Genomic DNA, 12,039 nt, shown 5'->3' with positions numbered 1-12,039 from the left:
ACTCACTTGGCTCTTCTTTCCTCCTGCATCTGCGGTTTGGTCCGCTGAGCCTTGTCTCCCATACGGGTGCCCTCCAGCTTCCCAACAAGGGACAGCACCTCTCCTGTGGGTTCATCCCGGCGGGTCCGGTCAATGAGAGAACGGTCAGCTTGGAGCACAAGATTCGAGTTCTGAAAAGATCAAAACATTATTGAAGCTTTGACATGAGCAGGGCCAATTCCTACTATCATAGTTACCCCAGCTGATGGAAAAATCGTAGTAACTAGTTGCTTATAATCACTAATCGTAATAAAAATATATTTTCCTTAAGAATTGCATGGTATAACGCTGTGCAGAAGCATACAGCTGAATAAGTCTTATGGGCTGTCGAATCAGCTAAACAATTCTTGTTCCTAACAGTGCCCATCATAACCCACACCTGTGAAAAGTGGTGAGTGGGTTGGGAGTGACGTGTGGAAGGGGGCAGGCTTAGCGTTGAAGGGACTCGAGAAACTCCTCCTAGAGAGATCTTAGCACTCCCCAGACCCCAGTAGGTTATTCACGTCATCGTATAACCCCCACCTTCACCCCGATTCCATTTCCCCTCCGTTTTCGTGGCTCTCCTGTAGGCCTTCAGACTGAAACTCCCTTTTTCAGCCTCCCCCTCCCCATCGGACTCCAGAGCCTGGAATCCTCCCCCGAGCCCAAACGCACCGCCTTGTACTCGTACTGCAGACTACGGGCGGTTACATCCGCCATAGCCGCGGCTGCTGGGAGGCTTCAGACCTCCACGCCTCCCTACCGCAAGCTGCAAACAGCCGAAATCTCCGCTCCCGCCGCGCCGGAACGACGCAGAAAGACGCACTGGGGAAGGAAAAGAAACGGGTTCCCTTCCGCTTCCGGGTCGCGCCCCAGAAGTGCGGGGCGGGGCGTGTCCGGGGCGTGTCCTTGGCGTGTGCGCGCGGCTTCCCGCAGCCTTCTGAGCGGGATGTGTGGGCCTAGTGCGTCTGGGTTCCCGAATCCCTAGACACCCCCGCACTCTGGTTCCGTCCGCCCGCTGGCACTAAGGACACAGGGCCCGTGCTCTCCCCGACCTCAGTCTCCAGCCTCCGGCACCCCTCACATCATAACGAATGCACGGCTGCTTAGCCCCTGTCCTGTCCCAAGACCTTTCCTTCTGGTTCCTTCCTCTTTGGCAACAGTCCCATGAGGTAGGCAGGAAAAGAGGGGCTGAAAACCCCATTTCCGTTTGAGGTAACTAAAGTACCCAGCGAGCAAGGTGACTTGCGCGTGTGTGTCTGTGTTTGTGTGTTTTAATGATTGGAGCCTTGCTTTGGGTTTCTCTTCTGTGTTCAACGATTGAAAAAGAAAGCTACTGTCCCCCACCCATCCCACCCAAACCTGTGCCTCCAAGACCCTCGTTTTCACCCAGCTGAACGAACAGGGCCGGGGCCCCCATTTGCTCCCAGTTGTCGGTAACATTCTATGGTAGGGCCCTCTCTGCCGCCCAGGGAAACCAGTGAAGGCAGGGCCAAATCCTTGGTGACAATGACTTAATTTTTTCCCCAGCTACAAAGTCTTCCCTGTCCCACATTCCCCACCACTTCTCGCCAGTAGAATGGCGCCTTATGGCTGAAGGTGACCTCGCTCCTCACTTAGAGCATGTTTGCTTTTGAGAAGATGAATGAACAGGAGGATGGGTGTTAAGCCAAAGGAATTCATCCTCAATAGCAGTCCCCTAGACCAGATTTGTTCTGTGGTGGTGTCGTGTTTGGCTTACTGTTGGCTCCTTCTTTAAAAATTGGGATAATTCATGCAAACTCTGGCTCTCCCCCATCAGTTGAGAAACTAGAAAATCAGCCACATGACACCTACACTGCTGCATGGCATTACCTGCTGCTGGTCAGCAGCTGCCAAGGTCGGAGAATAGACAAGTCCTTCGCACTGCTCCTGTTTTCTCATGCCTGCCCATCTCCTTATTTTTACTTGCCCAGCCCCTGTAGGTATGGAGTTTGCTGCTTTGGTGGGTGTTGTTTTTTTTTTTTTTTTTAATATCTTAACTCGTCTTCCCAAGGGACAGTCGAGTCCTCGTAGCTCTACTCCTCAGTGGCTGTGTGACTTTGAAGTAGCTAGCTACCTGGCCTCTCGGTGAGCACCATTTTCCTCATCCTTAAAACTGAGGCAATTGGCTGGACACGGTGGCTCACACCTGTAATCCCAGCACTCTGGTAGGCCAAGGCAGGTGGATCACTTGAGGTCAGGAGTTTGAGACCAGCCTGGCCCACATGGTGAAACGCTGTCACTACTAAAAATACAAAAATTAGCCAGGCGTGGTAGTGGGTGCCTGTAATCCCAGCTACTCAGGAGGCTGAGGCAGGAGAATCACTTGAACCTGGGAGGTGGAGGTTGCAGTGAGCGGAGATCAAACCCTGCATTCCAGCCTGGACGGCAGAGTGAGATTCTGTCTCAAAAAAAAAAAAATCAAGGCAATAAAACCTTCCTCCCATTGTGATTAAATGGGATAGTGTGTTTAAAAGCACCTAGCAAAGTGCCTGACTCAAGGTGGGGTTCACTGAAAGTTATTGAAATCTGAATCCTTAAGGCTGACTTTTATTCCATGATCAGGCTGTGGCCCACCCACCTGACACGAAAGGATCTCAAAGGTATTTCAGGGATTCCACTCTGTTTCTGTAGAAGGAGCATTCATGTTCACAGATGCAGCTGGGCTGTGGGCAAACCTGTGAAGCAAGAAAAAAAGGAAACTTTCCCCATCTTTTCTGTTCCTCTCTAATCAGGCTCTACCAAATGTAAATCTTGCATTTAGTCATTCAGATGGACTTGTAAGTTTCCATAGTATGTTAGAACTGGAAGGAGCCTTAGAGATGGAGTAATCTGGTTCCCTTATTTTCCACATGAGGAGACTGCAGCCCTGGAACAATCGTCACACTAAAATGTAAATAAGGAAGAAAATAATTATGATTTCGAAAAGAAAACAACAGGCTGGGTGTGGTGGCTTATGCCTATAATCCCAGCACTTTAGGAGGCTGAGGAAAGAAGATTGCTTGAGGCCAGGAGTTTCAGACCAGCTTGGGTAACATAGTGAGGCCCTGTTTCTACAAAAAATAAAAAAGTAGCCAGGCCTGGTAGTGTGTGCCTGTAGTCCCAACAACTTGGAAGGCTGAGGCAGGAGGATTGCTTGAGCCCAGGACTTCAAGGCTGCAGTGAGCTAGGATTGTGCCACTGCACTCCAGCCTGACCCACATAGCAAGAGTCTTCCCTCAAAAAATAAAAACAATTTTTAAATTAAAAAGATAGAAAAGAAAAATGACAGCCGTGCATCCTCACTCTGGGGAAGGGGCCCAGGGAAACTTCCTAGGCCAACTTGTTGAAAATGGGGGAAGGGGTCTAGTGAAGACAAGTCAAAGGAGTCACTGCCCCACATGAGAAAGGAAAGAGGAGCTGGGGTTAGACTGGGGTGTAGAAAAGGGAAGAGAAAAGTCTTCAGGAAGCAAGAGAGGCCCAGGAAAATGACAGTCAGCCAGGACCTAAAGGAGCCACAAGCAAAGAGAAATTTATTTTACTTTTTTTTTTCTTTTTGAGATGGGGGATCTCACTGTTGCTCAGGCTGGAGTGCAGTGGCACGATCATGGCTTACTGCAGCCTCAATCTCTTCAGGCTCAAGTGATCCTTCTACTTCAGCCTCCCAAGTAGCTGGGACTACAGGCACACACCACACCCAGCTAATTTTTTGTATTGTTAGTAGAGACGGGGTTTTGGCATGTTGCCCAGGCTGCTCTCGAACTCCTGGGGTCAAGCGATCCACCCACCTCAGCCTCCCAAAGTGTTGGGATTACAGGCTGAGCCACCTTTCCTGGTCTGGGCAAAGAATTTGAACAGACATTTCTCCAGAGAAAATATACACGTGGCCAATAGGCACATGAAAAAATGCTCAACAGCCATGCATGGTGGTTCACACCTGTAACCCTAGCACTTTGGGAGGCAGAGGCGGGTGGATCACGAGGTCAGGAGTTTGAGACCAGCCTGGCCAACATGATGAAACCCTGTCCCTACTAAAAATACAAACATAGCTGGGTGTGGTGGCGTGAGCCTGTAGTCCTAGCCACTCGGGAGGCTGAGGCAGGAGAATCACTTGAACCCGGGAGGTGGAGGTTACAGTGAGCTGAGAGCATGCCATTGCACTCCAGCCTGGGCAAAAAGAGTGAACCTCTATCTCAAACTAAATAAATAAATAAAAATAAAAATTAGCTGGGCGTGGTGGCACATGCCTGTAATCCCGGCCACTCGGGAGGCTGAAGCAGGAGAATCACTTGAACCTGGGAGGCAGAGGTTGCGGTGAGCCAAGATCATGCCATTACACTCCAGCCTGAGTGACAGTGCGAGACTCCTTCTCAAAAAAAAAGAAAAAAAAAAGGAAGTCAAACATAGAGTTACCCTATGACCCAGCGATTCTACTCCTAGGAATCTACCCAACAGAACTGAAAACATGTCTACACAAACATTTGTACATAAATGTCCATAGCGGCACTACTCACAATAGCCAAAATATTGCAACAACCCAAATGTTCATCAGCTGATGATGGATAAGCAGAATGTGCTATTTCTATACAATACATTATTCAACCACAAAAAGCAATGAAGTACTGCTGCGTGCCACAACATGAATGAATCTCAAAAACATATTAAGGCCAGGGACAGTGGCTCACGCCTGTAATCCCAACACTTTGGGAGGCTGAGATGAGCAGATCACTTGAGGTCAGGAGTTCAAGACCAGCCTGGCCAACATGGTGAAATCCTGTCTCTATTTTTTATTTTTTGAGATGGAGTCTTGCTCTGTTGCCCAGGCTGGAGTGCAGTGGCACCATCTTGGCTCACTGCAACCTCCACCTCCTGGGTTCAAGCGATTCTCCTGCCTCAGTCTCCTCAGTAGCTGGGATTATAGGTGCGCGCCACCACACCCAGCTAATTTTTGTATTTTTAGTAGAGACAGGGTTTCACCATGTTAGCCAGGCTGGTCTCGAACTCCTGACCTCAGGTGATCCACCCGCCTCGGCCTTCCAAAGTGCTGGGATCACAGGCGTGAGCCACCAAGCCCAGCCCCCTGTCTCTATTAAAATACCAAAATTAGCCAGGTGTGGTGGTGCGCGCCTGTAGTCCCAACTACTTGGGAGGCTGAGGCAGGAGAATTACTTGAACCTGGGAGGTGAAGGTTTCAGTGAGCCGGGATCCTGCCACTGCACTCAAGCCTGGACGACAGAGTGAGACTGTCTCAAAAAATATATATACATATATTAAATTAAGGCCTGCTGCAATTGCTCACACCTGTAATCCCAGCACTTTGGGAGGCTGAGGCAGTAGGATTGCTTGAGGCCAAGAGTTTGAGACCAACCTGGGCAACATAGAGAGATCCCTGTCTCTACAAAAAAAAAAAATTTAATTAGTTGGGCATAGTGGTGCACACCTGTAGCCCCAGCTACTCAGGAAGCTGAGGTGGAAGGATTGCAAGCCCCAGAGTTTGAGGCTGTGGTGAGCTATGATCTCGCCACTGCACTCCAGCCTGGGGCAAAGAGGGAGACCCTGTCTCAAAAAACAAAAACAGTTTTTAGAAACCATATTAAATGAAAGAAGCCAGTCACAAAAGACCACATATTATGTGATTCCACATATATGAAATGTCCAAGGTAAGCAAGTCTATAGAAACAGAAAGTAGTGCTTGCCTCGGGTAGGAGGTTGAGGAGGAGAGAGAGGGAATAACTACAAATGGGAACAAGTTTTCTTATTGGGGTGATGAAGATGTTCTAAAATTACACTATGGGGATTGGTGGACAACTCTGAATATATGTTAAAAACCACTGAACAGCATATTTATTTATTTATTTAGAAACAGGGTCTCACTCTTGCCCAGGCTGGAGTACACTGGCACAATCCCAACTCACTACATCCTCAAACTCCTAGACTCAAGTGATCCTCCTGCTTCAGCCTCCCAAGTAGCTGAGACAACAGGCATACACCACCATGCCTGGCTAATTTTTTTTTTTTTTTTGGTAGAAACAGGGTATTGCTATGTTGCCCTGGCTGGTCTCAAACTCCTGGCCTTAAGTGATCCTCCCACCTTGGCCTCCCAAAGTGCTGGGATTATAGGCATGAGCCACTGTACCCAGCCCAAACAGTACATTTTAAATGAAAGAATTCTTAGGCCGGGCGCAGTGGCTCACACCTGTAATCCCAGCACTTTGGGAGGCCAAGGCGGGTGGATCACGGGGTCAGGAGATCGAGACTATCCTGGCCAACATGGTGGAACCCCGTCTCTACTAAAAATACAAAAAAATTAGCTGGGTGTGGTGGCACGTGCCTGTAATCCCAGCTACTCGGGAGGCTGAGGCAGGAGAATCACTTGAACCAGGGAGTCAGAGGTTGCAGTGAGCTGAGATCGTGCCACTGCACTCCAGCCTGGCGACAGAGTGAGATTACATCTCAAATAAATAAATAAATAAATAAATAAAAGAATTTTATAGTTGATAGCTTTTATCTCTCTAAAGTTGTTTTTAGACAATTTTTTTTTAAACAGGGTCTGCCTGTGTTGCCCAGGCTGGAATGCAGTGACACAGTCTCAGCTCACTGTAGCCTCAACCTCTCCTGGGCTCAAACCATCCTCCCGCCTCAGCCTCCCGAGTAGCCAAGACTACAGGCATGCACCACCACACCCAGCTAATTTTTGTATTTTGGTAGAGATGGGGTTTCGCTGTGTTACGCAGGCTGGTCTTGAACTCCTGGCCTCAAGCAGTCTTCCCGCCTCCGCCTCTCAGAGTGCTAGATTACAGGTGTGAGCCACTACGCCCGGCCTGTTTTTAGACAATTTTTAATAGAGGATTATCCTCAGGAAGCTAAAGGACTGGGGGCACCCTGGCAGTTACAGACCCCTGGGATGGCATTAGTTACCAAGATGGGCTCAGAGCAAGGGCCTTTAGCTTCGTTTCAGTCCATGTGCTGTCTCTCTCCAAAGATGACCTTCTGAATTCACTACTCCCCAGCCCCACGCCTGCACAGGTTACCCAGACTTCTGTCTGGGTCCTGCATTTCTGTATCTAAAGACCTGTCACTTCATTTAATTACGTCTCAAATATTTGTATGTGCTCTGTGAGCACTTTTAGGGACTCAGAGAAAGACAAGGCATAGATAAGACCCTTGAGAAGTTAAAGTCTCACAGGAGAAGTAAAACTACAGATATGGTGGTGCACACCTGTGAGGCAGAGGCAGGAGGATTGCTTGAGCCCAGGAGTTCCAGGCTATAGTGCGGTATGATCATGCCTGTGAGCAGCCACTGCGCTCCAGCCTGGGCAACGTAACAAGAACTACATCTCTGAAAAAGAAAAAGCAGAATGCAGTCAGTGCCACAAGGGGGCACTGTGGGAAATCACTTCTGACAGGAGAGCCTGTGAGGCTTTATAGCTGTAATGCAAAGGGTGGCTAAGGATTTCCGTAGAGGCAGGAGGTGGGGGATTTCAAAGGGACAGAAAAAGAAGCATGAAGGCGGGAAGACAGAGGTGTATCTTGGGTACTGTTAAGAGCTCCATTAAGCTAACTGCAGGGCAAATGTAAAGAATGAAACAATGTGATAAGAGAGTGAGAGTCTGTAATCTCTCCATTAAAAAAAAAATGCCATTGTGAAGAGTTTTTCCTTTATTTAGGAGACAACAGGAAGCCATAGCATGTTTCTTGTCTGGGGAGTTTTATTTGTTTTCCACATCTTCATAGCATGTATTTGATTAGACAGAAGAACACTTAGATTAAGCAAAAATTTAGTGTATATGTGACAAGCATTTGTAAAGTTCCACTTTAGCATACATTAACTCATTGAATCCCCATCCAGCCCTGTGAAATATATTGATGTCCCCCATTTCACCAATGAAGAAATCAAGGCCCCAAGAAGGTATTTGACTTGTCTGGCCTCCTCTGCCACAAAGCCAGGCCTTCTGTTTTCACCCCCTATGCACAGGGGCGTCCTCACAGAGCTGAGCTTCAGGAAGGTGATTCTCACAGTGCTGGGTGTGGAGTCCTAACTAAGGAAAAGGACTCAGGCTGGCGGGACCAAAGGAAGGCAAAAAGAGAAAGCAGATAAGCCATGAGTCTGCCACTGCAGCCGGCCTATCTGGTGTGTTTCTAAACAGGCTTGTTCCCTTCCAGGTCTTCACTTTAGGAGGCAATGGTCTTTTTTAAGCAACAGGCAGTTTCATGAGGTGGTTAAAAGTATAGACTCTTCTGCGAGACCAGCTGGGTTCAAATCCCAGCTTCACTCCTTACTACCTGTGTGATCTTAGGCCTGTTTTTAGCTACTCTGGGCCTAACAGGGATAGTTTTACCTATGCCATAGGGTTGCCTGGCACCTAGAACTATGCCAGGAAATAGCAAGTATAAGGTTTTATCCAACAGCGCTGTGTTTCCTAAAACCATTTCTAAACACTCTGTGTTTGGAGGCAATTTTATGACTCACAAAGGAAAACTGCCCCATTCTTGGTCATATCTATCCTTTCTTATCCCAAATGATCTTACCCAACCTGATGGCCCTTCCACCCAGTAAACTTGGTTCTGAATGACTGCTGTTTCCCAAACTCCAGGCCTCATGCAGAGATAACAGGTTGCTAGCACTGGGTATATTTAATAACATGAGTAGGTTGGGTGGCTGTTCCCAGAATGCTGTCAGCTGGCCTCAAGTGATCCACCTGCCTTGGCTCCCAAAGTGCTGGGATTATAGGTGTGAGCCACCATACCCAGCCACCACCAACTTTTTAATAAGCCAGTAAGGCTGGGCACAGTGGCTCATTCCTGTAATTTTTGAACTTTGGGAGGCTGAGGCAGGAGGATTGCTTGAGCCCAGAAATTTGAGACCAGCCTGGGCAACATAGTGAGACCCTGCCTCTAAAAAACAGTTTTAAAATATAAGCCAACAGATGTGGATACAGTGCCCTCCATGCACTGGTGACTGTGCCTATTGTGAAGAGGGTCACCAAGCATAAGCTCTTCTTGGAGGCAGACACAGGCAACTGGGGGCAGGTTTAGTGAAAGCCTCAAGTGCGAATTCCTGCCAGAGCCCAACACAGGATGGGCAATCTTTGAGCTGATGGTGTTATCCTCAGTTCTCCATGCATTGTGCCTGGCACCCCACAGTTGCCTCTCATAATGGACATCTGCATTCTTCAGACAGATGACAAGTTGCCCACCCTTCCAACAGCAGCACAGTCTAGTGGCATTGTTTCTGGCCTTAGCCAGTGCTGCAGCACTGGGGCAATAAATATTTTGTTGCATTTCACCCTGATTATTAAATGAGTGGGATTCTTTTTGAGATGGGATCTGGCTCTGTTGTCCAGGCTGGAGTGCAGCGGTGCAATCATAGCTCACTGTAACCTCAAGCTCCTGGGCTCCAGTGATCTTCCCACCTCAGCCTCCATAGCCTATAGCTGAGACTACAGGCACATGCCACCATGCCAGGCTAATTTGTTGGTTTGTTTTTGTTTGTTGGTTTGTTTGTAGAAATAGGGTCTTGCTTTGCTGCCCAGGCTGGTCTTGAACTCCTGGCTTCAGGTGATCCTCCCACCTTGGCCTCCCAAAGCACTGGGATTACAGGCCTAAGCCACCATGCCTGGCCTGAATGGGTATTTTTAAAAATGAAAATTGGTGATATTAGTGAAAAAGCAAAGGTTTTATAATTTACTACAGTTGGAAGTCAATAAGCAGGCCAAAAGTAACAAACCTTTGCCACACTAGTTGGGGCTCAGTGGACTTAAGCCAATCCCTAATGTATTCGGTTGGAGAGTAAAATGAGAGTATGAACAAATGATTTGGAAATGTCATTGAAGAAAATATCTAAAAGGCAAGATGTAATTAGATATTCTATATATATATATATATATTTTTTTTTTTTTGTCTCAGGACAAAAGAAACTTAAGGGATCCCTTCTCCTTAATAGTGTTTAAGTTCTTTTTTTTTTTTTTTTTTTTGACAGTCTGGCTCTGGTGCCCAGGCTGGAGTGCAGTGGCACAATCTCAGCTCACTGCAATCTCTGCCTCCTGGGTTCAAGCGATTCTCCTGCCTCAGCCTCCTGAGTAGCTGGGATTACAGGCATGGGCCACCATACCCAGCTGATTTTTGTATTTTTAGTAGAGATGAGGTTTCACCATGTTGGCCAGGCTGGTCTCAAACTCCTGACTTTCAAGCGATCCGCCTGCCTTGGCCTCCCAAAGTGCTGGGATTACAGGCATGGGCCACCATGCCCGGCTGTGTTTAAGTTCTTATTCAACTAATACATGTCACTTTTTGTACATGTTCAGGAGTGTGATGTAGTGAGAACTGCCTTAATTTCTTTGACCAACTCGAATGATTATATAATTATTGGCATTGGTTGAGTTTATTATGTGCCAGGCATTTATCCTATTTTATTCTTAAGCACCATGTGAGGTCAGTGTTGGGAAAGGCAGTCTGCATGGTCCAGAGCATGCCTGTGTGTTCTTGCTGGGTGTGCCAGGAAGGCAAGACCATGGCCACACTTTCCTAGGCCCTTTCCCAGAGCTGTATGTGTAGTGGGCAACCTTGAGGGATAAGGTAATGTCTTCCATCAGGACAAAGAGAAGAATGGCCATAAAATAGGTAGTTTCCCTGAAATCAGAATTCCTTGTCTGCAATGCAAACCATTCCATGCATAGCATCCACCTGGGCCTCCCCATGTTGCCCCTGTGGGTCTTGAGAGAGCAAGGAGAATTGACACAAACAGGATGCTAGTGCTGATTGTTGTGCCATGAGTCATAAATTATTCTGTCTCTGACCCAGGAGTCTTATGTCTTCTGCCAGCATCCATGAAATAGCAACAGTAACTATCTTTTAAGTAGGGTAAAATTCCAGACTTTTGACAGTTTGGATGGAAAGGATTTAATGTTGTCATAACTATGGGGCAGCAAGCCTTGCAGCCACAGCCAAAAGGCAACATGATTGTGGGTGCTGAGTCACTGAGTCCCTAAAACTGAGACAAATGGCATCAGCAATGAGGATATAGAGCTTCCAGTGGACCGAAAGCACTGGAACGTGCAAAATCTTGTTTATTGGAACAGAGCTGCTCTCTCCCTTTGTGCGACTGATTCTTTGGACACCTCCCCAACCTCAGCTATGTTAAGGAAAAAGCTGAGTATGTTGGGGAACTTCACAGAAGGGGCTTTGTTACAGGAACCCGAGTCACCATCCTCCCCTGTGGCAGGAAGCGGTGCTAGGCGCAGCTGGAGTGGTTTTAGAGCAGCCTGAAATAAAAGACACCCAGTCCCTCAGGGCCAGAATCAGAGGAGGCTGTGGCCAGAAAAATCCCAGCTACTGGATGAGCCTGAGGACAAAGCCTAGGCAGGCAAACACAGCCAGAAACTAAAGGGCATCACAAACAGGAAATCTGTCGCCGGCAACATAAAGGGGTCACCACCTCAGTAGAAGCAGAGACCAGAGCCCTTAAAGAGTGAATGGATGGACACACAGATCCTCCACCCCCTCCTCATCCACATGGAGGGACCTCCACTCCCTCTACAACTCAGGGCCCCAAATTCTACATGGTTTCTGTGGAAGTAAGTCCTCATGCATCTAGTTTTAGTCCCTGGAGAGCTGGTCCCTTGGCCCCTGGATAAGGTGAAAATCCAGTAGGCACTAGAAGAGACTGCCCTTCCCTTGTTCCCCGCTATTTGTCCTTCCCATTCCCACTTAGTTCCTTTGTCTTTTCTCCATTCTACATGCTCTGTCTCAACGTGGGACTAAAATATGTATTGTTATTAGTTACAGAGTTATTGATTGAGTAAAGTTTTGGTTTCTAAACTTGCTCTCAAAATGCAGTTGCATTGAACATTTGATTTGCCTTTATTATTATTATTATTATTATTAAGACAAAGTCTCACTCTAACCCCGGCTGGAGTGCAGTGATGCGATCATAGCTCATTGCAACCTCCAACTTCAACTCCTGGGCTCAGGTGAGCCTCCTGCCTCAGCCTCCCAAGTGGCCAGGACTACAGGCACTCGCCA

General features: G+C 47.7%; 1 protein-coding gene across 1 annotated transcript in view; it reads right to left on the bottom strand.

Annotated features, from left to right (window-relative positions):
* The window catches only part of SNRNP200 (small nuclear ribonucleoprotein U5 subunit 200), a 30,297-nt gene extending 29,422 nt beyond the window's left edge, over positions 1-875 (bottom strand). Inside the window, exons 1-2 of the mRNA XM_055241297.2 lie at positions 694-875; positions 7-170 (exon numbers count right to left, since the gene is read on the bottom strand). Of these exons, the coding sequence (XP_055097272.1) occupies positions 7-170; positions 694-738 (209 nt within the window). The 5' untranslated portion in view covers positions 739-875. The remainder of the gene's footprint in view (positions 1-6; positions 171-693) is intronic.
* Positions 876-12,039: the final 11,164 nt, after the last annotated feature.

Source organism: Symphalangus syndactylus, chromosome 14 (genome assembly GCF_028878055.3).
Source record: "Symphalangus syndactylus isolate Jambi chromosome 14, NHGRI_mSymSyn1-v2.1_pri, whole genome shotgun sequence".
Taxonomy (NCBI): Eukaryota; Metazoa; Chordata; class Mammalia; order Primates; family Hylobatidae; genus Symphalangus; species Symphalangus syndactylus.
This window is presented reverse-complemented; position numbering and strand designations above follow the sequence as displayed.